The 27,028-nt window shown below is 44.0% G+C and overlaps 1 protein-coding gene across 3 annotated transcripts in view; it reads right to left on the bottom strand.

Moving 5' to 3' along the window:
- Positions 1-27,028, bottom strand: part of LOC137346526 (uncharacterized) — a 127,615-nt gene that overhangs the window by 44,106 nt on the left and 56,481 nt on the right. For 2 of the 3 annotated variants that reach the window (XM_068009997.1, XM_068009999.1), the window contains 8 exons: positions 19,892-19,935; positions 17,290-17,393; positions 16,394-16,559; positions 15,207-15,314; positions 12,625-12,792; positions 6,684-6,777; positions 2,402-2,552; positions 1,213-1,417 (listed from right to left, as the gene is read on the bottom strand). In XM_068009997.1, coding sequence (XP_067866098.1) covers positions 1,213-1,417; positions 2,402-2,552; positions 6,684-6,777; positions 12,625-12,792; positions 15,207-15,314; positions 16,394-16,559; positions 17,290-17,393; positions 19,892-19,935 — 1,040 coding nt within the window. The remainder of the gene's footprint in view (positions 1-1,212; positions 1,418-2,401; positions 2,553-6,683; positions 6,778-12,624; positions 12,793-15,206; positions 15,315-16,393; positions 16,560-17,289; positions 17,394-19,891; positions 19,936-27,028) is intronic. The other variant, XM_068009998.1, reaches the window with a different exon arrangement.

Here is a 27,028-nt window from a genome sequence, read left to right as displayed (position 1 = left end):
TGATAGCCTTAGTTAATGATATTCAGTGGAAGTCCAGGAGTACATTTGTTATTAATGTTACTTGAAAAGACAGCCCCCTACATCCAGAGGCACCAAGTTTCACAAGATGTTATAATGGAGGCAGCTGACAGGAATAGTGAGCTTTACAGCTACATAATACACTTCATTTTACACAACTATACATCACTTACACACACCTTAACATACCAGAACATAATTTAGTTTGAAGGAATGATAGCATAAACCACAAAAATGCAGATTGAGTACTTTATGAAGATTATCTGCATCCCAGGATTAAAATGAAGTCAGAAAATGCTGGAAATAAACCATCTGAAAAGAGAAAAGATGGGTTCTGTCTTTTCACTTTACAATTGCTGATTGGCTTGCTGTGCATTTGCTGCATTTTCTGTTTTTATTTCAGAATTCTAACATTTCCAGGTTTTGGCCCTGAAACTCTATGATAGTTCTGGCAATAACTTTGATGGGAGTTAAACTTGTAGAAACTAGGCCAAGACTGGGATATGTTTGGCCTCAGCCTTATGGTAAGGTATCCAAGATAGCCTGTTAAGAATGGAGCCACCCTGGGACCAGAAGTGACGATTCCTTAGATTGGGAATCTCTGTGTCCTAGGCCTCAATGGGGACCCAGAATTTAGTTGGCAGAGATATGCTTGATCAGACCAGGTGTACCGCCCCACCAAGAGGTAGAAGTGGTCCATTTAAATCAATGTTTGGAAAAATGAAAGGGCTCCATTAGGTACTTGCAATCCTTCCCACCCAAGTTTTCTCAATGCTCACCTTAGGTGATTCTTTATGCCCCCAGCACAATCAAAGAAAAACCTGCTCTATGGTTGAGGAATGTTTTAAACTTCAATGATTATGGTTTGACAAGGGACAGTTTAGGCACTGCATTTTAGAGTTCCAGATTAACCATTTGGCATGGGAATTCAGGAGTAGAAATTACTACTGCCCATAAGATGCTCAGACCAACTTCCAGATGGTAACCTGCTTAAGCTGAATGGGCTAATGCTTCTGTTAAAATATTTTAGTGATGAGTGAGTATGATAATATGGTAAATAGGAATTTCTACCCTTTAGTTAAGTACATCTTTCCTTATTATATTTTACTTTTTTTAAAAAATCCCCCTATTTTGCTTTGATTCTTTTAAACTGAGTAAAAGATTTACCTAATTTACAAATTTATTATCACTCACCTATAACAACCAGGTCCCCAGTGTCAGAATCGATCGTGTACACTCTAAGCAAAATCAGCACATTGGGATCTAGTGTTTCTCTGCCTTTCACGTTTATAGTCATGCAGTAACGGAACTCTGGACACCTTGCTGGACTGCTGAATGCTGGGAAAGCCAAGATATCAGGGAGGTCATCCTGGCCTGAACGCATTATTCGTCCAGTCACCTTAAAAGTATCGGGAGAAAGAAGAAAATGTCAGACTCAATAGGGTCATGCTGACTAAGCCAAACTCATTCCTTGCTTCCAACTGTCTCCTCTCCCTTCTCTCCTAAGGGCACTGGCTCTTTGCTGAATTAATGTTCTGCAGGGACATTTTTCCCTCTAGTAGCTCACACCCAAGTCAGACTTAATATCCTCATCAATCATAGGGCATATTACAGCTGAGTCCAATCCAGTCTTCACCGAACATCTTCACACTTGCATTTCCATCATTGGACACATTAGCTTTCGTGAGTGAGATCCCTGGTAGATATTCCTCCTCCTTAAGACAGAGATATTGAGGTCAACTGTAGCAACCCAACTGCCATCTCAACAGAGATAAGCTAACTAACTATAGACTCGGGAGCAAACTTCCCTGAATACAGGCAGGAGCATCATTACTCAATGCAAATCGTTAGGATGCCAAAGTAATTTTTGTGCAGTTAAGCACAGCATCTGATGAGTGCTGACACTGGCCACTACACAGCGTGGGAAACAGCCAGAACCAGTGTCCCTTAATAGGATCACTGAAAGCAGCTCTGAGAAATATAACCAATAATTTATCTTGTGCTTTTTGTGCAGTAAGATGTGCCCTCCCTGAGCCTTGCTGCTAATCCTTCGCTCTTCAATAATGCTCTCCTGTGCCCCACAATTGACCCATCCTCCACTTTAATCCCTTGTTTCAAGCCTGTACTCTGTAGGTGGGCTGCCATATTTCCCAGTCCTCTACCAAAACAGCAAGATGCCCATCAGCAATACTAACATGCTGGCGCATCGCTGCTTGAATGCAAATGAGGCATGATCATCGAAGTGGCTCGGGCCTTTTGTGGTGATATTGTTGCAATCGCTGTGCCCACTGCTCACCAAAGGGGAAAATCAACCTCAAGGTATTGTAGGAATATCCCATTCTCTCATTACACCAATATTCAATGTGCTTTCTCTATGACTTACCTTGGTGATGGTTGCGTTGTCTGGGATATAACGTATTGCATCAATGTACAGATCAAAAGGCTCATTTACCATTGTTGGATGTGGTAATGCCACGGCTAGATTATGGGCAACCCATGGCAGAGTAAGAAAGCGTTTATCGGATGACAAAAGTCTGGCAAAATCAAAGCAGACAGGTTCAGAGAAAAAATGTACAAGAAAACAATGTTAAATTGTTCTTTCAAAGGTTTTGCTATAAGGAAAGAAAGAGAGTGACCCTTCCTACCTAATTTCCTTTCCTACCTTCATTGTCTGTAAAGAACTTTGGGACATCCTGAGGTCACAAAAGACACTATAAAAATGCAAGCCCTTTCTTTCTATAATGTAAGCATGTCTCCTAATGTTTTATTGTAATGGTCGGGGTGGTATAGGTTGTAGATTTTCCCATATGCAGTTATTCCATGGTCAGCTAGCAACATGTGCAATGAAACAGAAGGGGCTGGATTTTACTGACCCCCCCCCCCCCACAAAGGCGGGTTTCATGGTGGGGGGCAGAAAATGCCTCTGGGAGAGGGCCGCCACGCACCCCTACGCTGGGAGGGCCCAGCCCGATATTACTGGTGGTGGTGACGCCTCGTGGTGGACCCCCCGCCGCTCGGCGACGGGACCCCAATTTGAATATTTAAATAAATTAAATTGCTTTATTTAATTAAGCTCACATCCCCACCTGATGTCCCACTGATGTCAGGTGGCCGGCACTCCCGCGCCCTTGGATCCCCGTCTGGGGAAACGAGGTGCAACACTGGTGGGGACAGGGGGAGCGGAGGTAAGTTTATCAGTGCTGGAAGGGGGGGGAAAACGGGGTCAAATTAACAACATTGGTGTAGAGGATGGTAGGAAGGTAGGTTTGGTGGGTGGGGGGGGGAGATCAGATGGTAAAGATTAAGTGTTTTGGGGGGGGAGAAGGGCAAATAATTAATTTAATTGTTTTGGGGGGGTGAGGGGCAAAAGAGATGTATTTATTTATTTCAATTCAATTTACCTTTAAATATTTAAATTAGCCGGTAGGGCTGACAGTCCTTTAAAAATGGCAGCAGCGCCTGCGCACAGGCAGCTGACGACCTTGCCGGCAATGAACAGCCTGCCAGGCGAGCCGCTGTTTTTTCATCTCACCACCGAGATAATAAAATCCAGCCCAAGATTTCCAGCTCCTCTTCCTCTCCCTGCCTCTGTGATGGAACGACTTCCTTCCACATAACCCCAATACAATCCTGTTCTCACCAGATATTCATATATGGCCTCCAGCAAGTTTTGAAGAATGGTAATCAGGAGTTGGAACACTAGATCATTTTTTCCTGCTTAATTCAGGGACCGTCAGGCCCCTGTAGAGCCCCTATCATTACCAACTAATATTAGCTAACTCAGCACAGACTGGGGATTAAACCTGGTGCCTTTCCAGTCTGTGTGGTCCAGCTATTCACAGCCAGCTGAAGCATCAGGTGAGCCAAGTGGGTACATAGAGGCAGACATCAGTCTCTCTCCAACTCCCACACTCTGATAAGAAGCCCAGGCTTTTTTATTTCTAGTGGTGGAGATTAAGTTGCATTGTTTAATCCAAAGGCAATGTGTTACAATCTCTTCTTAGCAGAGTCCGCAGCTGTGGGCAAAGGGAGCCCAAGCCATCAATCAGTTTTGGGTTCAAAGATACTCACATTGTTATTGTCACAAGTCACTTTGGGAGATATCAAAGTAAAATTGGACTCTATGATGGTTAGCAGTTACTTGTCAGAAACATTTAGCTGCTGCTTTCAAATTAACAATGGCAGGTTTTAAAGTTAGAAAACAGGTAGGAAAATAGCTTCATGACTCATTTTTATTGTAAATGTCACCAAAAAAAAAACATATTTTTAACAGTATTACATAGTTCCTGCTGATAGCTCAGTTGCTATAACATTGCCCAGTGTGTAACGGAGCCATAAAGACTAGGATGGTTCAAACTCAATCACTGCTTTGTGCTGAGATGGCTGATCTCAGCCAGGGTGATGGTAGGGGTGTCAGATTGTCCTCAGCAACCATGGAATGAGGAAGGGAAACAAATCAGGCAGAGCTCCTGCTCCTGATCACCATCGAATGACCCCTGCCATTCTTATGTGTGTATTGCACAGCTGGTGGGAGGCAGGATCAAGCTTGGCTGTAATGTCTGCCATGATTGAATACCTGACAACGTGCACAGCCTAGATGCATGCATCAAGAACTGTCAACTGGGCAAGATATTGGGGGCTGCCTCTGTATCCTACACTGAGACAGTATCTTCAAGAAAGGAGGATGAAATTGCAGGAGGCAGGGGGCTGGGTGTGGGGTTGGAACATTTTTTAAAAACAATGCTAAGGTTGAGGTCTACACTGAATTCACTGATTCCCCAAACTCACAGCAGGGAACCATGTTCAAAGGGAGTGTGCATTGGAGATACAGATACAGTATTATAGTACTGATTCTCCTTCCAGCTCTCTCGTTGTGCATGCCTCCCTATTGGGAGCACAGAACTAATGAATTTACCCTTAGGTCTCAATGCAGAGACTGTCTTCCGATTTCAGTTCCTTCCCTATGCTGAATGGGGAACTGAAGCAGAGAGTGCATCCATTAATTGGACAGTACTATACAAACACTCTTCTATTTTTGTATTATTTATATTGGCAATAATACACAAACTAAAGTAGCAATATTATTAGAAAAGATATTTTTAAGAACCTTGACTGAAGTAATTCAGGGGAGGGTAGTGCAGGAAAAGTAGCATCTGCAACTGTACATAGCATGAAAATAACACATCTCTCACTCCACAGGCATACACATAGACACACAAATACATACATTCAAGCATGAGTGTGATACACTAATTTATTTGGCCAGTATCTTTTAGATTTTCACACAAGGAAGAGTATATATATTTTTACAAAGGGATCACTAAGTAGATCTATATGATAGAATCAGTTTAAAAAAATCTTGACAGAAACATTTTAAATCTAGGCTCAACCCTGTCTATTCAACACAATATACCCCAGGTGAGGAAGTGCTTCAAAATTATTGTGCCTGCAGTGTTAATGAACCACAGGTCTCCGATGTCTAATTGACAGCTATGCTTTTGCACTGGCAATGTAAAACGTGATTTCAAGTGAATGCTTTAATTGACACAATCTTTTAAGTTAGGCAGTCAGCCAAGTTGATAAACAGGTGTGAATTTATAGACTACAGTCATATTTTGCACATTTAACGGCTGAGCATTTGCTGTCATACCATCTAGCGAGGTAACAATAAAATGTCAGGAACAGCAGAAGTAATGACAGATGCTGTCTCCAGGTGGGAAACTATCTCACTAATTAGAGTCTAGATTGGAAATTTTATCACTACTGTTGAATTAGCATATGCATTAAATATATTTTTTAAATGCTCATGTTACCCAATATATAGAGGAAGTGATTTGCTATGGGCAACATTCTGAAATAAATCCCATGATGTTCACCAGACCATGCATATTCTGCAGTCACCCTCCCTTCTCACTGGCACATTACACTTTAAAGTGTCACTGTTCTGTGTCGCTCTGCCTGACGAATACTGCAGAAAGTTTCTAGCTAGAGCAGTAACCAGGAAGCTCTCAGTTTTACACATCAGTACTGTATAAAGTTAGGGTCTGAATTAAAGTACTGGGGAGCAATATAGATCTGAGTGCTTTCCAGTTGTGAACCTAGCTGTTTTCTGTATTAGCAGATTCAACAAACTCTCCAATTTGCTTACCAGCACTTTAATTTGGACCTATGACGAAGAGAAAAGTATTTCCTCCAACTCTTTTTGCCATTTTCCCCACAACTGCCTCATAATTTGCAACAATTTTTTTGCACAGCTTAATCACTTGCACAATCCACACTGTGCATTCCAGATCTCAGGCATACTGCTGTGGGCAGCGAGCAGTGTGGTGGCTTGGCACTTACCCAGCAGAAAGAAGGAAAAGAATTACAGGAGAAAGCACTGTAGGCTGCTCATGCACCTGTCCAAGTGGCAGATTATATGAAAGCATTGGCAGGAGCTGGAGGCTACTTTCCAGCTGAAGTAATAAGAATGGTTAAAAGATACAGAAAAAGAAAGTTTAAAAACAAAGTTACGATATTGCTCGACATCTAATGTCAACGATGATGACCTAAAGTCGACTCCAGCCTCAGAGATATTGTTCTCACTCATTACCTTGCTGTTGGCTTGAGATGTAGCTAATATGGTTGAAATTTAAGTTAAATAATGGGCAATGTTGGCAATCTACCTCTCTCCCTCTGTTTCCTGGTCTCTCTGTCTTTGCTTCTCCAGGGATGGATCATAAGCAGCCAGTGTGATCTCTGACCCCTGCTGGACAAGTTCTGCAGAAATATTACACACGATTACATTTGGTCAAATTCTTCCTAATATTGCCATGCTTCATTTCCTCCACATCTCACTTAAACTGTAAAAATCAAAAGCATGTAGGTATGTGATATGAATGGGTAATTGGATGAAAAATAGGAGACAGAGTAGGGATAAAGGGAACATTTCTCTCATTGGCAGGATGCGACAACTTGTATTTCCTATGGATTTGAAGTGGGGCTTCAGCTTTTCATCAAGTATATTAATAAATTAGATGAAAGAATAGAGAATATATCCAAATTTGCAGATGACATTTAAGTTATGTCGGTGGATGCAGGAAATTACAAAGGGACTTGGACAGACTAGGCGACTGGGAAAATCTATGACAGATGGAGTTCAAAGTGAGGAAATGTGAGGTCATCGAGATATGAGAAAGACAATTCACAACATTTTCTTAACGGTGACAGAGTGGGAGCTGCAGAGGAGTAAAGGCATTTATGTGTCGACATACACAAATCACTAAAACACTCCGTTCTCTCAGGTCTAACCCCGACATGGTCATCAAACCTGCAGACAAGGGTGGTGCTGTTGTTGTATGGCGTACCGACCTCTACCTTGCAGAAGCTCAACGCCAACTCACATACACTTCTTCCTACCTCCCTCTGGACCATGACCCCACCACCGAACATCAAGCCACCGTCCAAAGGACTGTCACTGACCTCATCTCCTCTGGAGATCTTCCCTCTACGGCTTCCAACCTCGTAGTCCCACAACCCCGGACAGCCCGCTTCTACCTCCTTCCCAAAATCCACAAACGGGACTGTCCCGGCAGACCCATTGTGTCAGCCTGCTCCTGCCCCACTGAACTTATTTCTTCCTATCTAGACTCTGTCTTTTCTCCGCTGGTCCAGTCTCTTCCCACCTACATCCGTGACTCTTCTGACGCCCTACGTCATTTTGACAATTTCCAGTTTCCTGGTCCCAACCGCCTCCTCTTCACTATGGACGTCCAATCGCTCTACACCTCCATCCCCCACCAGGATGGTTTGAGGGCTCTCCGCTTCTTCCTGGAACAGAGGCCCAACCAGTCCCCATCCACCACCACCCTCCTCCGCCTGGCTGAACTTGTTCTCACATTGAACAACTTCTCCTTCAACTCCACGCACTTCCTTCAAGTAAAAGGTGTCGCTATGGGTACCCGCATGGGTCCTAGTTATGCCTGTCTTTTTGTGGGATATGTCGAGCATTCTTTGTTCCAGTCCTACTCAGGCCCCCTCCCCCAACTCTTTTTCCGGTACATTGATGACTGTATCGGTGCCGTTTCCTGCTCCCGCCCCGAACTAGAAAACTTTATCAACTTTGCTTCCAATTTCCACCCTTCTCTCACCTTTACATGGTCCATCTCTGACACTTCCCTTCCCTTCCTCGACTTCTCTGTCTCCATCTCTGGGGATAGGTTGTCTACCAATATCCATTATAAGCCCACTGACTCCCACAGCTACCTCGACTACACTTTAGTTTAGTTTAGAGATACAGCACTGAAACAGGCCCTTCGGCCCACCGAGTCTGTGCCGACCATCAACCACCCATTTATACTAATCCTACACTAATTCCATATTCCTACCTGTCCCCAAATTTTCCCTACCACCTACCTATACTAGGGGCAATTTATAATGGCCAATTAACCTTTCAACCAGCAAGTCTTTGGCATGTGGGAGGAAACCGGAGCACCCGGAGGAAACCCACGCAGACACAGGGAGAACTTGCAAACTTCACACAGGCAGTACCCAGAATTGAACCCGGGTCGCTGGAGCTGTGAGGCTGCGGTGCTAACCACTGCGCCACTGTGCCGCCCCATATTTCTTCCTCCATCATCCTTCAACTATTATGTGGTCTGTAGACTACCCATATTAGTGTGATTAATCCTTTTTTATTTCATTCAACACCTGAAGCCCAAACCACCAACTAGTCAGATCATGGCCGACCCGCACCTCCACTCCACCCACCCGCCCCCGAACTTCTTCACACCCTACCTCCTGTAAGGACTCCATTCCATTCTCCCAGTTTCTCCGTCTCCGACGCATCTGCTCTGATGATGCTACCTTCCATGACGGTGCTTCTGATATGACCTCCTTTTTCCTCAACCGAGGATTTCCCCCCACTGTGGTTGACAGGGCCCTCAACCGTGTCAGACCCATTCCCCGCACCTCTACCCTCACCCCTTCCCCTCCCTCCCAGAACCGTGACAGGGTTTCCCTTGTCTTCACTTTTCATCCCACCAGCCTCCATATCCAAAGGATCATCCTCCACCATTTTCGCCACCTCCAGCGTGATGCCACTACCAGTCGCATCTTCCCCTCCCTTCCCCTGTCAGCATTCCGAAGGGATCGTTCCCTCCGCGACACCCTGGTCCACTCCTCCATTACCCCCACCACCTCGTCCCCGTCCCAGGGCACCTTCCCCTGCAATCGCAGGAGGTGGAATACCTGCCCATTTACCTCCTCTCTCCTCACTATCCCAGGCCCCAAACACTCCTTTCAGGTGAAGCAGCGATTTACTTGTACTTCTTTCAATGTAGTATACTGTATTCGCTGCTCACAGTGTGGTCTCCTCTACATTGGGGAGACCAAGCGCAGACTGGGTGACCGTTTTGCGGAACATCTCCGCTCAGTCCGCAAGCAGGACCCTGAGCTTCCGGTTGCTTGCCATTTCAACACTCCCCCCTGCTCTCATGCTCACATCTCTGTCCTGGGATTGCTGCAGTGTTCCAGTGAACATCAACGCAAGCTCGAGGAACAGCATCTCATCTACCGATTAGGCACACTACAGCCTGCCGGACTGAGCATTGAGTTCAATAATTTCAGAGCATGACAGCCCCCCATTTTACTTTCATTTTTAGTTATTTTTTCTTCTTTTTTTTACATTCCTTTTTACATTTTTTACAATCTTTTTTTGCATTTATTTCATTTCATCTTAGTTTGTTCAGTTGCTTACCCACTGTTTTTTTTCAGGTTGTTTTTCTTCAGGTTTGCACTTGCTGCTGTTCAATATTCAGTGTTTTCACACCTAATCTGTACTAATGCTTTGTCTTTCAGCACACCATTAACATATTGTTTGCCTTTTCTCCGTGACCTTTTGGGCAGCTATGTGGCCTGGTCCAATCTGCACCTTCTCCTTTGTTATCTCTTGCCCCACCCCCACCTCACTTGTTTATAATCTGTGACTTTTCTAATATTTGTCAGTTCCGAAGAAGGGTCACTGACCCGAAACGTTAACTCTGCTTCTCTTTCCACAGATGCTGCCAGACCTGCTGAGTGATTCCAGCATTTCTTGTTTTTGTTGTGACTAAAACATAATGCCCAGGTACAAAATGTAAACAAAAAGGAGTGTTGGCCTTTATCTTAAAGGGGTTGGAATTCAAAAGTGAGGAAATGATGTTTGTGTTGTACAGAACCTTGGTCAGACCCTATCTGATACTGCATTCAGTTTTGGGCACCCGGGAAAGATATAATGGCTGTGGAGAAGGTATAGTGCAGATTCACCAGGATGGTACCAGGGCTTAAAGGGCTAAATTATGAGGGCAGTTTGCATAAACTAGGTTTGTATTCCCTTTTGTTTAGGAGCTGCAGTGTTTATCTAATCGAGGTGTTGATAAATGATAAAGGGATTTGATAGGGTAAAATTATTTCCTCTGATGGGGGAATCTAAAACAAGGGGCAATAATCCTAAAATTTGAGTCAACCATTTAGGAGTGAAAACAGGGAGCATTTTTTCCACGTAAAGGGTAGTGGAAATCTTAAGATCTCTCCCCTAAAAGGCTGTGGATGCTAGAGGAACAAATGTAGCTTTCAAGACTGAGATTGATGGATTTTGTTAGGCAGGGGTATCTAGGGATATGGGCCAGAATTTTACGCCGCTCCAGCGGGTCGGATGGTGGCGTGGGGGCAGCGTAAAATTGAGCAGCAGGCTCAGGGAGGCCTAACCGCCCCGATTCCGCTTCCGACCAAGTTTACGGAGGTCCGGCGGGGAGTGAGAAGCAGCCCGCCCACCCGAGGCCAATCAAGATCCTTAAGTGGCCACTTAAGGGCCCTCACCCGCCTCCACGGGTATTTTACCTGTGGCAAGTGGGTGTGCCGGGGACGTGAAAGGCCGCCCAGCTATAGCTGCCGGCCTTTCCGCACTCCAAGGGGGCCTGGCAATCGGGCACAGGGTGCCCGATTGAGGGCCGCCCCCGCCTCCCAACCCAACCCCAGGATCCAAGACACACCCCTCCCCCCAAAGACCACTCTAGCCTCACCAGGGCACGACCGATTCCCCTGTGAGGCAACCTTGGTATCCTCCTCGGTTGGCTGGGCTGCAGTCCCAGCAGTGGCCACTGTTCCCAGTGACGCTGCTGAGACTAAGAGCTGCTGGTCCGCTGATTGGCCGGCAGCTCACTGAGGCGGGACCTCCTCCCTCAAGTGGGTGGAAGTCCCGCCTCAGGCCAATTAAAGCCTGGGGATCCATAAAATACAGGACGGATCCCCTGGCTGGGCGGAAGCGGGTTCAGCACCGACATTTACGTCGGAATCCGGCTCCTGTCCGCCCAGTGTAAAGTTCCGGCCATGGAGTTGAGACAGTTAAATGCCATTGAGATATGGATCATCCATTATCCACGAATGGCACAGCAGACTTGGGGGGCTGAAAAGCCTGCTCTTGTACCTACATTCCTAATACTTGCAATATTAATACATGAGATTCCTCTATCCACTCTTTTAATGGTATCTAAATTAAATGGCTTCATGTCTCAGTTAAAATAGTGGACGTAGGGAAGTCATGCAATGGTATTAAAATGTGTATGGCAATATACAAACAGTAATTTCTAAACTGCAATATCTGGAATAGTTGAAATGTTTGGTGACTTTTCTAGATGGTTTAATTATCACAAAGAAACCCAGCAATTGTGCAGTGATCCAGCTCCAAACAAGTGGCAAGACACAGAAAACATTCTTATATGCAATTGCCTAGGGGAGATTTAAAAATCCATGGCAGTGGGATCCAAGCAGTTATGCTAGGAAGATACCTGCCACAGAACTCTGCCAAAGTTTGCAGAGTCAGGGAGAGGAGCCTCCAGAAGCAACCCTTTGACAGTGTGGAAGTCAAATCTGACCATGGGGACACAGGCAGATGCTGACCAACCTGTGAACACAGTGGGGGAGGTTGCTGGATCTCCCACCACCCCTTCAGTTGCTGGATCTCCCACTACCCCTTCAGTAAATGCAGCACAGCCCCAAAAGTTCCTTTATGGCAGGGGGCAGTTTTCAACTAAAAATAAAATTCCCTTCTTCTTAGTCTTTTTCTAGATCTGACTCTAGCCTGGATCCCCCAGTGGAGCCAACGTCTACCCTTCTGGAGGTTGGTATGCCTCATCTCAACCAATGTAACAACCTCCAAACATATGCCAGTTCTCTTTGATGCTAAGGAAGTGGGAACTCCAGCACCGGGATTCACCATCCTTCCTTGTCTCCTCCCCATCAGTCACCTTGTTTTGGTTCAGGTGGATGCACTGCCGCCAAACAAGGTCGCAGGATACTCCAGTGTAAAGGCTGAGACCTGCTGTTTCCTTTTCCTGGTGGAATTCGCGGCTCTTCTGCCAGACTCCCATTGGAGTACAGCAGCAGTCCACATGAATGGTTGAACAATTTCAGTACCATTGTACATGAATGTACAATCTCACAGGAATCGAGACAGTTGCAATTTGAGATTTTTCTCAAGTTCCAGACATCAAAACCAGAAAGTGCCAGTAAAAAGGGACTAGTTTCTCTGGTTCATCAAACACATTGCCTGATTACAGTACTTTTTGTTTTGTTAGTGTTTTGAGTTACCTGTGCTGCTGTATGCTGGAGATCCATCAGTAATATTGTCGGGCGCCTTCCCAGGATACAATAAAATGGCCAGGGACTGTGGACGGGATGCCCACACCAGCCTGGTTGCTGTGATTTCCTGGTGAAATGCGTCTACCTTAATCCAGCCCAGGGGCACTGGTCCAAGGTCTAGAGGACAAAATTTTATTGTGAGTATCTTCACATGTGAAAAAGACAGGTGCACAATAAAAGAAATCTCAAAATGAAGATCAGATCAGCAGAATTCAATGTGATATTCTTCATGGAATTCAGGAAAAAAAAGTCAATTTCACAACACTGGCTGAGGCACAAACACATTGATCTGTTCTTTTAAATCAGGTCAAGTGAATGAACATGCACCAGTCTATAATTCAACAAATTCAAAAATCAAATTAAATCCTTAACAAGCAAAGACATTTTAAAATAATGATGCAAAAAGGAGATTCTATTTGCTGAATAGTCTTTGTGATTGTATTTTATTCACACCTTAAATGGTCTGACAGTATATTAAATAAGGTACTCACCTCAAATCACTTATAGGTTTAATTGTCCAAAACATATAGATTTCACCAGTTATCTGCTCTGCCACCTTCTTAAGCAATGTGGCGAGCCAATTAAAAAGACAAACAGAACATTGGGAATTATACCCAGAAAGAAAGAAGAATTTGCATTTATATGGTCTGTCACAATCTCAAAGTACATTACAGCCAAGGAAGTATTTTTGAAGCATAGGTACTGTTGTAATGGAGGCATATTGAAGAGCAGAACAGTGCCAGTCTATCGAGGTTATGCTAAAGCTGTAGATTGCACTGGCCAAACTATACTTGGAATATTATGCTCATTTCTGTTTGCCATGCTACAAAATGGATATGCACTCATTAGAAAGACTGTGCTAAGCAGCAAACAATCCTAAGTGTAAAGATGCTAAATTCCCAGAAGAGTTTAGAGAAGTTCAAGTTACAATCTGGACTGAAATATATATGATTTCAGGTCTGAAGAAGGGTGACTGACAATGTATCCTCTAATATTTTTTCGTAATGCATAGCTGATTCATTTAAATGTATGAGCCTTTAAATTTTTTTGCATGTGTGGTAACTTAAAGGGGCTGACTTGTGTGCGGCCTGCGGGGGAGCTTTTGGGATGCTGCACAGCTGGGCAGCTTAGAGGAAACATTGGTCACCGACCTTGAAACGTTAACTCTTTTTCCCTCCACAGATGCTGCAAGTCCTGCTGAGTATTTCCAGTATTTTCTGTTTATATTTCAGATTTCCAGCATCTACATTAGTTTCCTCTTGTATATAAATATATATAATAAAAGCAAAATACTGTGGATGCTGGAAATCTGAAATAAAAACAAGAAATGCTGGAAATACTCAACAGTTCTGGCAGCACCTGTGGAAAGAGAAGCAGAGTTAACGTTTCAGGTCAGTGACCCTTCTTCAGAACTGGCAAATATTAGAAATGTAAAAGGTTATAAGCAAGTAAAGCGGGGGTGGGGCAAGAGATAACAAAGGAGAAGGTGTAGATAGGACAAGGTAACAGAATAGCTGACCAGAAGGTCGTGAAGCAAAGACAAACAATATGTTAATGGTGTTTTGAAAGACAAAGCATTAGTACAGTTAGGGTGTTAACGGACTGAAAATTGAACAGCCGCAAGTACAAACATGAAAAAAAACAGCAAACTGAACAAACTAAGATGAAATAAAATAAACACAAAAAAAAAATTTTTTTTTAAAGGAAAAAGAAAAAAAAACTAAAAATAAAAGTAAAATGGGGAGCCTGTCATGCTCTGAAATTATTGAACTCAATGTTCAGTGCGGCAGGCTGTAATGAGATGCTGTTCCTTGAGCTTGTGCTGATGTTCACTGGAACACTGCAGCAATCCCAGGACAGAGATGTGAGCATGAGAGCAGGGGGGAGTGTTGAAATGATGAGCAACCGGAAGCTCGGGGTCCTGCTTGCAGACTGAGCGGAGGTGTTCCGCAAAGCGGTCACCCAGTCTGCGTTTGGTCTCCCCAATGTAGAGGAGACCACATTGTGAGCAGCGAATACAGTATACTACATTGAAAGTACAAGTAAATCGCTGCTTCACCTGAAAGGAGTGTTTGGGGCCTGGGATAGTGAGGATGGAGGAGGTAAATGGGCAGGTATTACACCTCCTGTGATTGCAGGGGAAGGTGCCATGGGAAGGGGACGAGATGGTGGGAGTAATGGAGGAGTGGACCAGGGTGTCACGGAGGGAACGATCCCTTCGGATCCTGCTAGGTTGAGGCTGTGTTTAAGTTAGCCTGTCCCACTAAAGGTCCAATGCAGTAAGTAAACATGGTGAGGTCAGTCAGATTTTAATTGCTGTTTGATGAGGTGAGGGAAGTTTGCAAATTGGAAGATGCTTGTAAGTTTCTAACCCCAGGACAAAAAAAGGAAATGACTACTTTTTTGTATATAGTTTCTGACGCACATCAGATGCAGCATCCGAAGTGTGATGCATTTTCTCTAAACTTCTTTTTTAGAAGAATCACCACATTGTATTTCTTTTCTTAATCAGATCCTCTTAACACAGATACCTTTCACAGTGGGACAATACAGCAGCCTGATAATGACATATGGTCTGTCCTTGATTGGATTCATGACTTTGAATTCGGATGGGTCAAGCGACTCAAACTCAAATTTTTCTGATATAGAAAACACAACAATAAAAGTAATTATTTCGTATTATAGATAGCTGCAAAAGTAGAAAATAAATAGTTGTGACATTAATCAGCTTTAAAATTCACCATCTAAAATATTCTTTGAATGTTTAAAGAATGAACTGGCATTTATATAGCGGTTTTATCGTGTCCATCCTGGAAAGGTAAAGGAGTTGATAGGGTAGAGAAAGGGAAACTATTTTTCTGTTTTCTTGGTGGTGTCCAGAACAAGAGGGCATAACCTGAAAATTAGAGCTAGGCCATTTCAGGGGTGATATCAGGAAGCACCTCTTCACACAAAAAGTAGTGAAAATCTGGAACTCTCTCCCCAAAAAGGCTGTGGATGCTGGGAGTCAACTGAAAATTTCAAAACTGAAATTGCTAGATTTTTGTTAGGCAAGGGTATTAAAAAATATGGAACCAAGGCGGATGGAGTTAAGCTACAGATCAGTCGAAATCTAACTGAAGGGTGAAACAAGCTTGAGCGGCCAAATCTTCTACTCCTGTTCTTATTACCTCCTATGTTCCTTTTAGAAATATCCCAAAGTGCTTCACACACAGGATTCAGTAATGTGGTTACTGCACATTGCCCCAATGCCAGTGCTGCTCAGACACTCCACATGCCTGCATGTTAATGAGCTCATCTTCTTTTATCTCAGAGATGTGTTAATAATATATAATTTACCAAGCACAGTTAGATAGATGTAGGATGTTGAAGCATTTTCCAATCTGCTGAATCCCTAAATCAACTGTACTAATATAGGAAGAGACTAAGTAGAGGCCAGGTGGAAATATATCCCCATTCCATTAATGTTACTGGCCCTAAATCCTGGAACCTCCGATCTAACACTATTGTGGGAGTGCTTTCACCACATGGACAGCAACGGTTCAAGAAGAAGACCAACCATAACCTCCTCAAGGGCAACTAAGGACAGGCAGTAAATGCCAGCCTTCTCCTGACGCCTATATCCCAAACAATGATTTGGAAAAAAAAGTTACGAGGCAGGTCATCAACAAATAACATGTTTCTTGTCACCAAAGGAGCATCTACATCTAACTCTTACCATCAAACTTAAGGGTAACTTCAGTTACTTCTGCATCCTTGGATGTTGTTTCCATATTCAAAAGGGTTGGCTCAGAAAGAGATGACTTTGAGCATAACATCAAGTTGCCATAGAATATAGAAACAGTTAACTTTATAGCAAGGGGATTAAAGTCCTTCAACCACTCCTGAGAAAAAACACAAACACCGCGTCAGGAAGAGACTACTGAATTCCCTACTCTAGAAGACTGAGCAATGTGTAAGTATCAAAAAAATTAATCATTGCATAATTGTGCTATTTGAAAGAGCCTAAAAGTAGAAGATAGAGGGAGGAATTTCCTGAGTAGAGCCTTACTAGACAGCTGCATAGATGAGACAACTGCAGACATGCTGTCTGCGATGTTCTGCCTTTTAAAATGAACAGATGGAAAACCTTGGCTGGCATGCCTGTGAGTTCCCAACATGCATGGCCAGTGAGTGAGACTTGTACTGGTAGCACAAACTTAGGAAATGAGCATTAACTTTAGAATGATATATGAAGTTGGATGACTGAAGATTCACAAGTATGTTACTCAGTTACAATTTCATATCCCATCACATCCAGTGCTGTATTGTATTATAGTTTTCACACTAACTCCAATCTAGTATGAGTATAAATAGAGAAAGAAATTTAATTTTCAAGTTAGATGAGAGGAACATGTTGATATGGAGGGTGCAGATAAACAACTGGCTAAATTAATCCTTCTATGGGTTTATCCCCAATTATTGCCCAGTTCCTCCTGTTCAAAGGGAGCAGACTCACACCTCCAGCTAACATAACAACAATATGAAGTTGTGATGAACCATATCAGTCCGTTTTCCTCCTTTGTTCCATCACTAGAACATATAATAATCTCATATCCAAATGAACGTATTTACCTCTGATGTGTATTTCAGCAAAATTAGTTTCACTGATATATTCTTTAGTCCAATAGGTAGGATCTCACTCAGTGTGCCTTTAAGATCTGTATCATTGGTGATACCTAAATATAAGCAAAACAAACAGTAACTAAGGTAGTAAACCCTTCTGAAATAAGGGTGGACTGCAATAAAAGCAGTGATTAAGACCACTAAAATGTAAGCCATTTGTAATATGAGGAGATGGTCAACATAGAAGAACATTATGACACACGGAGGAAAAGTTTGTTCACGTAGCACCGCTTCAAAGCAGCGCTATGCAGTCTATGCTGATTTCCCAGAGGTAGGCTGTCCCGCAGGCCGCTACCTGTGCGGCCCCTGCAGTGTTCCTCATTGATATCACTGAGGAACGCCCTGCAGTCATGCAGGTAGAGGGCTGCAGTGCTTTCTGCCTACGGGGAATTGACGTAGTCTGCATAGCAATGCTATGTGAACAAATCTTTCCCCACAGTTTAGAATATTAATGATAGTACAACATGCCCTCTCAGAATGACAGGATATGAGCAAGTGTCCATGATTTTGCCAATCGATTGAGTTGCTGATCTCAGTCGTTTCAGTGTAAGGACGTTTTAAAGAAGCGGGAGGATCAGAGAAGATTAAACGATGTAAAAACACAAGAAATAGGAGCTGGGGTTGTCATGTGTTTCTTTGTGTTATCTTAAACAACACAACGAGGTACATGGATTCCAGTTTCATAAAGATCTCTAGAAGGTTTATTGACAGCTAAACTTAATACATACAATACAGAGCAAACTATATACAGAACCTTTGTCCAGGGTGTCGCAGTGCAGAGTGCCTGTGGCTTATAGTCACAAGACAACATCCTGGTATTTAGCTCATTAGCATACTGTGTTCTTAAAGGGACATCACTCTTAAAGCGATAATACAACAGGAGTAGGCAATATGGCTCCTCAAGCCTGCTTCACTATTCAATAAGATCATGGTTGACCTTCTAGCTCAACTCCATTTTCCTATCTGATCTCAGTGTTCCTTGAATATACTCAATGACTAAGCATCCACAGTCCTTTGGAGTAGAGAATTCCAAAGATTTACAACCCTCTGAATGAAGAAATTTCTCCTCATCCCAGCCCAAATGGCTGACCTCTTATCCTGAGTCGGAATGGGCTGAATGTGAGGCAGTTCTTCTTTTCCCAGGGTGTACTGAGCCGCTGGTGTACATTGCTCGCTGGTGTGGCGGGTGCTGACTCTATATGCCTTCAAGGGTGAGCTGGACCAGTTCTTGCCTGGGGCAGAGGTTGCATCATACAACAGGCAAATATCTTTATAGATAACCCTTTGTCCATGGGATCTTATGGACTGGCTTCGATTGCCTGAAGGAAGAGGAATTTTCCAGAGTATTTTCTGTTCAGGAGGATGGAGGGGTGTGTGTGTGTGTGTGTGTGTGTGTGTGTGTGTGTGTGTGTGTGTGTAAGTGTGTGTAAGTGTGTGTGTAAGTGTGTGTGTAAGTGTGTGTGTAAGTGTGTGTGTGAGAGTGTGTGTGAGAGTGTGTGTGAGAGTGTGTGTGAGAGTGTGTGTGAGAGTGTGTGTGAGAGTGTGTGTGAGAGTGTAAGTGTGTGTGTGAGAGTGTAAGTGTGTGAGAGTGTAAGTGTGTGTGTGTGTGTGAGAGTGTAAGTGTGTGTGTGTGTGTGTGTGAGAGTGTAAGTGTGTGTGTGTGTGTGAGAGTGTAAGTGTGTGTGTGTGTGAGAGTGTAAGTGTGTGTGTGTGTGTGTGTGTGTGAGAGTGTAAGTGTGTGTGTGTGTGTGAGAGTGTAAGTGTGTGTGTGAGAGTGTAAGTGTGTGTGTGAGAGTGTAAGTGTGTGTGTGTAAGTGTGTGTGTGTGAGAGTGTAAGTGTATGTGTGTGTGTGAGAGTGTAAGTGTGTGTGTGTAAGTGTGTGTGTGTGTGTGTGTGTGTGTGTGAGAGTGTAAGTGTGTGTGTGTGTGTGTGTGTGTGTGTGTGTGTGTGTGTGTGTGTGTGTGTAAGTGTGTGTGTGTGTGTGTGAGAGTGTAAGTGTAAGTGTGTGTGTAAGTGTGTGTGTAAGTGTGTGTGTAAGTGTGTGTAAGTGTGTGTGTAAGTGTGTGTGTGTAAGTGTGTGTGTAAGTGTGTGTGTGTGTGTGTGTGTGTGTGTGTGTGTGTAAGTGTGTGTGTGTGTGTGTGTGTGTGTGTGTGTGTGTGTGTGTGTGTGTGTGTAAGTGTTTAGGCACGATGCTCCTGGCATCATGGTGTGGAATGTGCTTGATGGACCAGGTGGTCTTTTTCTACCCGTCAATTTCATGTTTGTAAGAGCCAAACAAACTAGGGACTTCTCCAACAGAAAGTGGGAGTGGAGCCAACAGCAAGTGACTCATAGCCAGCTTGCACTAATACACCTACTAGTCACTGGCACAGACATGTGCTGACAGAGGCCAGGAAAGTCCAATCCACCTTGTCTTTAAATGGTTTATGGTACGAGGGAGATGTCAACTTAAAGAAAGAAAAACGCAAATAACCATTAAAAACTATTTCTATACCACAATCTTAGGATGTCCCATTGCCTTGTAGTATTGTGTAAACACGTGACTGTACCTTTTAATGCACTTTTGTTCTTTGTGAATGGTCCATACAGATTCCTGTGGGTTAAATGTTTCAATTACTGTAATTAAAAGTTAGCATCAAAGTGAGTATTTCATTTTAAGTAAAAGGTCATAGGAATTCCACAGATCATTGAGCACATAGCCCTGTTGGTGCTCAGAAAGCCCAACATGTTTAAAGACTAATAAACATGAGGAAATTATTCAACTAGGTAAAATACTAGGTAGACTTATAAATTAATTAAAGTGACAATGCTTGGCAAACTTCACCTGAAAAGGATTTGGAAATTATAGTTAAAATTTTCAAAATCCACTTTGACTACCCGCTATCGTGTGAAGACAATCAGTTTCACATGATTTGCTCCATACAACCTCTTCCAACCTCAAGGAAATTTTTTTTCGCTCTTGAGCATTAAGATTGTTTTGATGACAGTTCCCACAACAACTCAGCGTGGAACTGAACTATACAGACTAGGACGTCCAGTAGATGTTAGTACTTCTGGGTTAGAGAAAAAGGAAATAAAAGGTCAGTCAAGGTTCATGCTCCTGAACATTATCCGGTGACCATGCTGAACACACAATGTTTGTGACACTTCAGTTTTAACCTGGAGTGGGTTTCGGGTGGACGGGGAGCGAGGTAAATGCCAAACAGCAACTCCCACCCCCAAACCACCTGCGAATTCAGCAGAGAGGTTTGGATGATTTTAACTCCTGAGCTTCATTTGCATGTTTAGGATCTGGGGGAGGGAGGGAGAAGCCCAGGGCAGGGGAGGTCTACATTTTCCTTTTGGTGCCTGGAAGAATAATCCTGCTGCTCCTGGCTTACAAAAAGAGAAAAACTGACCTTAAACGACCTCTTGCGGTCCCAGATCCCCTTTCCGCTGCCTGATCCTGGTGGGAAAGTCATGACAGCTTGCCCACTTAGGCCACAGTTGGAATTACAGTCGGGGCACAATGACATCATCTTGCTTGAAGCTGCATATTTAATGAAATACACTGCCAGTTTCAGGTGGGTTCCGTATCTCCGCTCAGAAGAGCAGGTTAAAATGGAAAACAGCAGGATACACGTAGATCATTGGCAGGAAAGTCACCCAGTTGATCTTAACTGCCTGCCTGTCCAGTTTCTGCCAAGCGAGTAGGGTTAAAACTGCCCCATGGATGGCTAATGAGGTGAGTATTGGAATCAGTTGCGATGCCATCTGCAGTTAAATGGCCTGCCAATACTCACTGTCCTGGCTCATACATGAAGAGACCCATTCATGTAAGGTACTGCAGGGCAGCGGTGACTGAGGAAGTGAACTCTAGCATGTCTTGATGGGTCAGCTAGTATCTTCCTGCCTGTCAATTTCATATGCGAATCCTTTCAGGAGATGGCTCGGTAGCGGCAGACAGGCGGTGGATGAACATGTGCACAGCCTGTATATTTACCACTGGGTCATAAAAGCTCTGCTGTATCATGATTACCATGTACAGGGATAGTGTTTTTAAAGATTACTTTAGAGGTACAATGTTCCGTCATGCCTCAAGGACACAAAGGACCAGCAGCTCCACACAGTTGGTTCTTCAGAGTGACACATTTTATCGATGTTAATGTTTTAATGCATTTGTATAGCAGCTTATACGTTCTCAGAAACATTTCAAAATACTTCACATTCAATTAATTACTTTGAAATGCAGCGTCTGCTGAAACATAGGTAAATACACAAATAATAGCTGATAATTGAAGTGCTGACAACTGCAACTATTAATATTCTGTCACCACGTACTGAGTTCAAGTGGAAGATCAGGTGTAAGTCAAATACTAGACCAGTTCAGCCTGTTTCCATTCCTGCAGTTTTACTGTTCACTTTCTAGACTGAGTTCCAACATACTTTTCTAAGTCTCTCTTCCTTAGTGTATTAAAATCGATAAAATGCAGCAGCACCTTGTCTCCTTTTGGACCAACTGAATATTGCCTGGCCTTAGGTAAAAGTAAGTCAGGAAGGTTATCGGTTAGGTGTGTCAACAATGGTTGGACGTAACCCTGGAAATTTCATCACAGGACCTCCCACCTCCAACTGCCCCGTCCTAACATTCACACCACTGGCCTCCCGAAATGTCCATTCATGCGGTGCTCCACCTTCCCACGCCACGTGGAATAAAGAAAATATTTTTATAACTAATAAAAGAAGTGTTGCAGCTCTTGTTAGACCGCATGACGGCTCTCGAGCTGCGGATGGACTCACTTTGGGCATGCGCGATGCTGAGGAGGTCGTGGATAGCACGTTTAGTGAATTGGTCACACCGCAGATTAGGATTGCTGAGGGAGAAAGGGAATGGGTGACCAAAAGGCAGAGAAAGAGCAGGAAGGCAGCGCAGGAGTCCCCTGCGGTCATCTCCCTCCAAAACAAGTATACCGTTTTGGATACTGTTGAGGGAGATGGCTCACCAGGGGAAGGCAGCAGTAGCCAGGTCCATGGCACCGTGGCTGGCTCTGCTGTTCAGAAGGGCGGGAAAAAGAGTGGAAGGGCTGTAGTCGTAGGGGATTCGATTGTAAGGGGAGTAGATAGGCGGTTCTGTGGTCGAAAACGAGGCTCCCGAATGGTATGTTGCCTCCCAGGTGCACGGGTCAGGGATGTCTCAGATCGGCTGCAGAACATTCTAAAGGGGGAGGGTGAACAGCCAGTTGTCATTGTGCACATAGGCACTAATGATATAGGTAAAAAACGGGATGAGGTCCTACAAGCAGAGTTTAGGGAGTTAGGAGCCAAGTTAAAAAGTAGGACCTCAGAGGTAGTAATCTCAGGATTACTACCAGTGCCACGTGATAGTCAGAGTAAAAATGAAAGAATAGTCAGGATGAATGCGTGGCTTGAGAGATGGTGCAGGAAGGAGGGGTTCAGATTTTTGGGACATTGGGACCGGTTCTGGGGGAGGTGGGACTATTACAAATTGGACGGTCTACACCTGGGCCGGACTGGAACCAATGTCCTTGGAGGTGCTTTTGCTAACGCTGTTGGGGAGGGTTTAAACTAATGTGGCAGGGGGATGGGAACCAATTGAGGTCAGTTGACAGTAAGGAGGTAGTAACAAAAGCCTGTAAGGAACTAGATAGTGAAGTCAGTGTGACTAAGGGGAAGAACAGGCAGGGAGCAGATGATGAATATAAAGGGACTGGTGGTCTGAGGTGCATTTGTTTTAATGCAAGAAGTGTAGTAGGTAAGGCAGATGAACTTAGGGCTTGGATCAGTACCTGGGAGTATGATGTTATTGCTATTACTGAGACTTGGTTGAGGGAAGGGCATGATTGGCAACTAAATATCCCAGGATATCGATGCTTCAGGCGGGATAGAGAGGGAGGTAAAAGGGGTGGAGGAGTTGCATTACTGGTCAAAGAGGATATCACAGCTGTGCTGAAGGAGGGCACTATGGAGGACTCGAGCAGTGAGGCAATATGGACAGAACTCAGAAATAGGAAGGGTGCGGTAACAATGTTGGGGCTGTACTACAGGCCTCCCAACAGCGAGCGTGAGATAGAGGTACAAATAGGTAAACAGATTATGGAAAGATGTAGGAGCAACAGGGTGGTGGTGATAGGAGATTTTAATTTTCCCAACATTGACTGGGATTCGCTTAGTGTTAGAGGTCCAGATGGAGCAGAATTTGTAAGGAGCATCCAGGAAGGTTTTCTAGAGCAGTATGTAAATAGTCCAACTCGGGAAGGGGCCATACTGGACCTGGTGTTGGGGAATGAGCCCGGCCAGGTTGTTGAAGTTTCAGTAGGGGACTACTTTGGGAATAGTGATCACAATTCCGTAAGCTTTAAAATACTCATGGACAAAGACAAGAGTGGTCCCAAAGGAAGAGTGCTAAATTGGGGGAAGGCCAACTATACCAAAATTCGGCAGGAGCTGGGAAATGTAGATTGGGAGCAGCTGTTTGAAGGTAAATCCACATGTGATATGTGGGAGGCTTTTAAAGAGAGGTTGATTAGCGTTCAGGAGAGACATGTTCCTGTGAAAATGAGGGATAGAAATGGCAAGATTAGGGAACCATGGATGACAGGTGAAATTGTGAGACTAGCTAAGAGGAAAAAGGAAGCATACATAAGGTGTAGGCGGCTGATGAAAGACGAAGCTTTGAAAGAATATCGGGAATGTAGGACCAATCTGAAACGAGGAATTAAGAGGGCTAAAAGGGGACATGAAATATCTTTAGCAAACAGGGTTAAGGAAAATCCCAAAGCCTTTTATTCATATATAAGGAGAAAGAGGGTAACTAGAGAAAGGATTGGCCCACTAAAGGACAAAGCAGGAATGTTATGCTTGGACTCAGAGAAAATGGGTGAGATTCTAAACGAGTACTTTGCATCGGTATTCACCGAGGAGAGGGACATGACGGATGTTGAGGTTAGGAACAGATGTTTGATTACTCTAGGTCAAGTCGGCATAAGGAGGGAGGAAGTGTTGGGTATTCTAAAGGGCATTAAGGTGGACAAGTCCCCAGGTCCGGATGGGATCTATCCCAGGTTACTGAGGGAAGCGAGAGAGGAAATAGCTGGGGCCTTAACAGATATCTTTGCAGCATCCTTAAACACGGGTGAGGTCCCGGAGGACTGGAGAATTGCTAATGTTGTCCCCTTGTTTAAGAAGGGTAGCAGGGATAATCCAGGTAATTATAGACCGGTGAGCCTGACGTCAGTGGTAGGGAAGCTGCTGGAGAAGATACTGAGGGATAGGATCTATTCCCATTTGGAAGAAAATGGGCTCATCAGTGAAAGGCAACATGGTTTTGTGCAGGGAAGGTCATGTCTTACCAACTTAATAGAATTCTTTGAGGAAGTGACAAAGTTGATTGATGAGGGAAGGGCTGTCGATGTCATATACATGGACTTCAGTAAGGCGTTTGATAAGGTTCCCCATGGCAGGCTGATGGAGAAAGTGAAGGCGCTTGGGGTCCAAGGTGTACTAGCTAGATGGATAAAGAACTGGCTGGGCAACAGGAGACAGAGAGTAGCAGTAGAGGGGAGTTTCTCAAAATGGAGAAGTGTGACCAGTGGTGTTCCACAGGGATCCGTGCTGGGACCACTGTTGTTTGTGATATACATTAATGATTTGGAGGAAAGTATAGGTGGACTGATTAGCAAGTTTGCAGACGACACTAAGATTGGTGGAGTAGCAGATAGTGAAGGGGACTGTCAGAGAATACAGCAGAATATAGATAGATTAGAGAGTTGGGCAGAGAAATGGCAGATGGAGTTCAATCAGGGCAAATGCGAGGTGATGCATTTTGGAAGATCCAATTCAAGAGTGAACTATACAGTAAATGGAAAAGTCCTGGGGAAAATTGATGTCCAGAGAGATTTGGGTGTTCAGGTCCACTGTTCCCTGAAGGTGGCAACGCAGGTAAATAGAGTGGTCAAGAAGGCATACGGCATGCTTTCCTTCATCGGACGGGGCATTGAGTACAAGAGTTGGCAGGTCATGTTACAGTTGTATAGGACTTTGGTTCGGCCACATTTGGAATACTGCGTACAGTTCTGGTCGCCACATTATCAAAAGGATGTGGATGCTTTGGAGAGGGTGCAGAGGAGGTTCACCAGGATGTTGCCTGGTATGGAGGGCGCTAGCTATGAAGAGAGGTTGAGTAGATTAGGATTATTTTCATTAGAAAGACGGAGGTTGAGGGGGGACCTGATTGAGGTGTACAAAATCATGAGAGGTATAGACAGGGTGGACAGCAAGAGGCTTTTTCCCAGAGTGGGGGTTTCAATTACTAGAGGACACGAGTTCAAAGTGAAAGGGGAAATGTTTAGGGGGGATATGCGTGGAAAGTTCTTTACGCAGAGGGTGGTGGGCACCTGGAACGCGTTGCCAGCGGAGGTGGTAGACGCGGGCACGATGGAGTCTTTTAAGATGTATCTAGACAGATACATGAATGGGCAGGAAGAAAAGAGATACAGAACCTTAGAAAATAGGCGACATGTTTAGAGAGAGGATCTGGATCGGCGCAGGCTTGGAGGGCCGAAGGGCCTGTTCCTGTGCTGTAATTATCTTTGTTCTTTGTTCTTTTGTTCAAAGAAAATGGAAAAAAATACACAATTTTTTGAAATGCCCCTACGACTTTTCTCTGGGTGTTGCTCGCACCAGTGTCCAGGGGATTAATTCATAATTCCTGGAGAACCCAGGACAATCCTAGAGGGTTGGCAACCCTACCTGGCCTGTCCCCTCACAGACCTATAAATGTAGGTCTCTAGAACCACACAAAACAACTTATGAAATTACAGCAATAATCCTGCTTCTGTCCTTGTTCAAATAAAAACGATCACTAGCTAAGCACATCATTATTTTGATCTGAGTTTAGACACAGAATAATGCATAAATTGTTGAGGTTCATTACAAGGCAGTAAACTCAAAGATGGGTTCTGATGATATCATGAATTGTGAGGGCAAAATTCAACCCATTTGATAGTCACCAGGTGAACCCAGTGAGATTACAGCCTGAAGTCATTCCCACATAATGAGGATTGCCAAACCTCCAGGATTGCCCTGGAGACTCCAGGAATGAAAGGTTACTTTCCTGGACATTGCTGTGAGCAATTTGGGAGAAAAATTATAGAGGCATTAAAAGAAAGCATTTTTCCATTTTCTTTGAACATTTTGGTTTATTAGTTATAAGAATATTGGAAATGGGGAAAAATGGCTGTTTGAAAGGGTGAGGGGCGTTGGAGGCGGGAGGTCATGTGAATACATTTCCAGGAACACATCCAACCAGTGTTGGCAAATTTGGTGCTTTGCAACCTTGAGGATAATGGTTGTGATAGTGAACACCAGCAGCCAACTGTACTCTGTTTTTTTAGCAAGTGATGATGCCCACACTGAAAAATTAATATCTGTGATAGAATTGCTCTAAATTCATCAAGTACAATCAACAGGTGGGGTAGAATTTACTCTGTGTTGCACGAAGAGAAATTGCAAGTCTTTTCTTTATAAACTTGGCAATTTTGTTGTAAATCTCTCACCTCGATTGCTAGGAGTAATACATTTAGGTTTCATACATATTTTGCTTTTCCTCCACACCCCTTCCCTCCTCAATCTGGGGTACAGTGCCATGTGTGTCACCAGCCCTAGTGCTTTTACCATGTAGCAGCCCT

The sequence above is a fragment of the Heterodontus francisci genome, chromosome 30 (assembly GCF_036365525.1).
Source record: "Heterodontus francisci isolate sHetFra1 chromosome 30, sHetFra1.hap1, whole genome shotgun sequence".
In the NCBI taxonomy this organism is placed as follows: domain Eukaryota; kingdom Metazoa; phylum Chordata; class Chondrichthyes; order Heterodontiformes; family Heterodontidae; genus Heterodontus; species Heterodontus francisci.
Note: the sequence above shows the minus strand (reverse complement) of the source record. Positions and strands in the feature narration are given on the sequence as shown.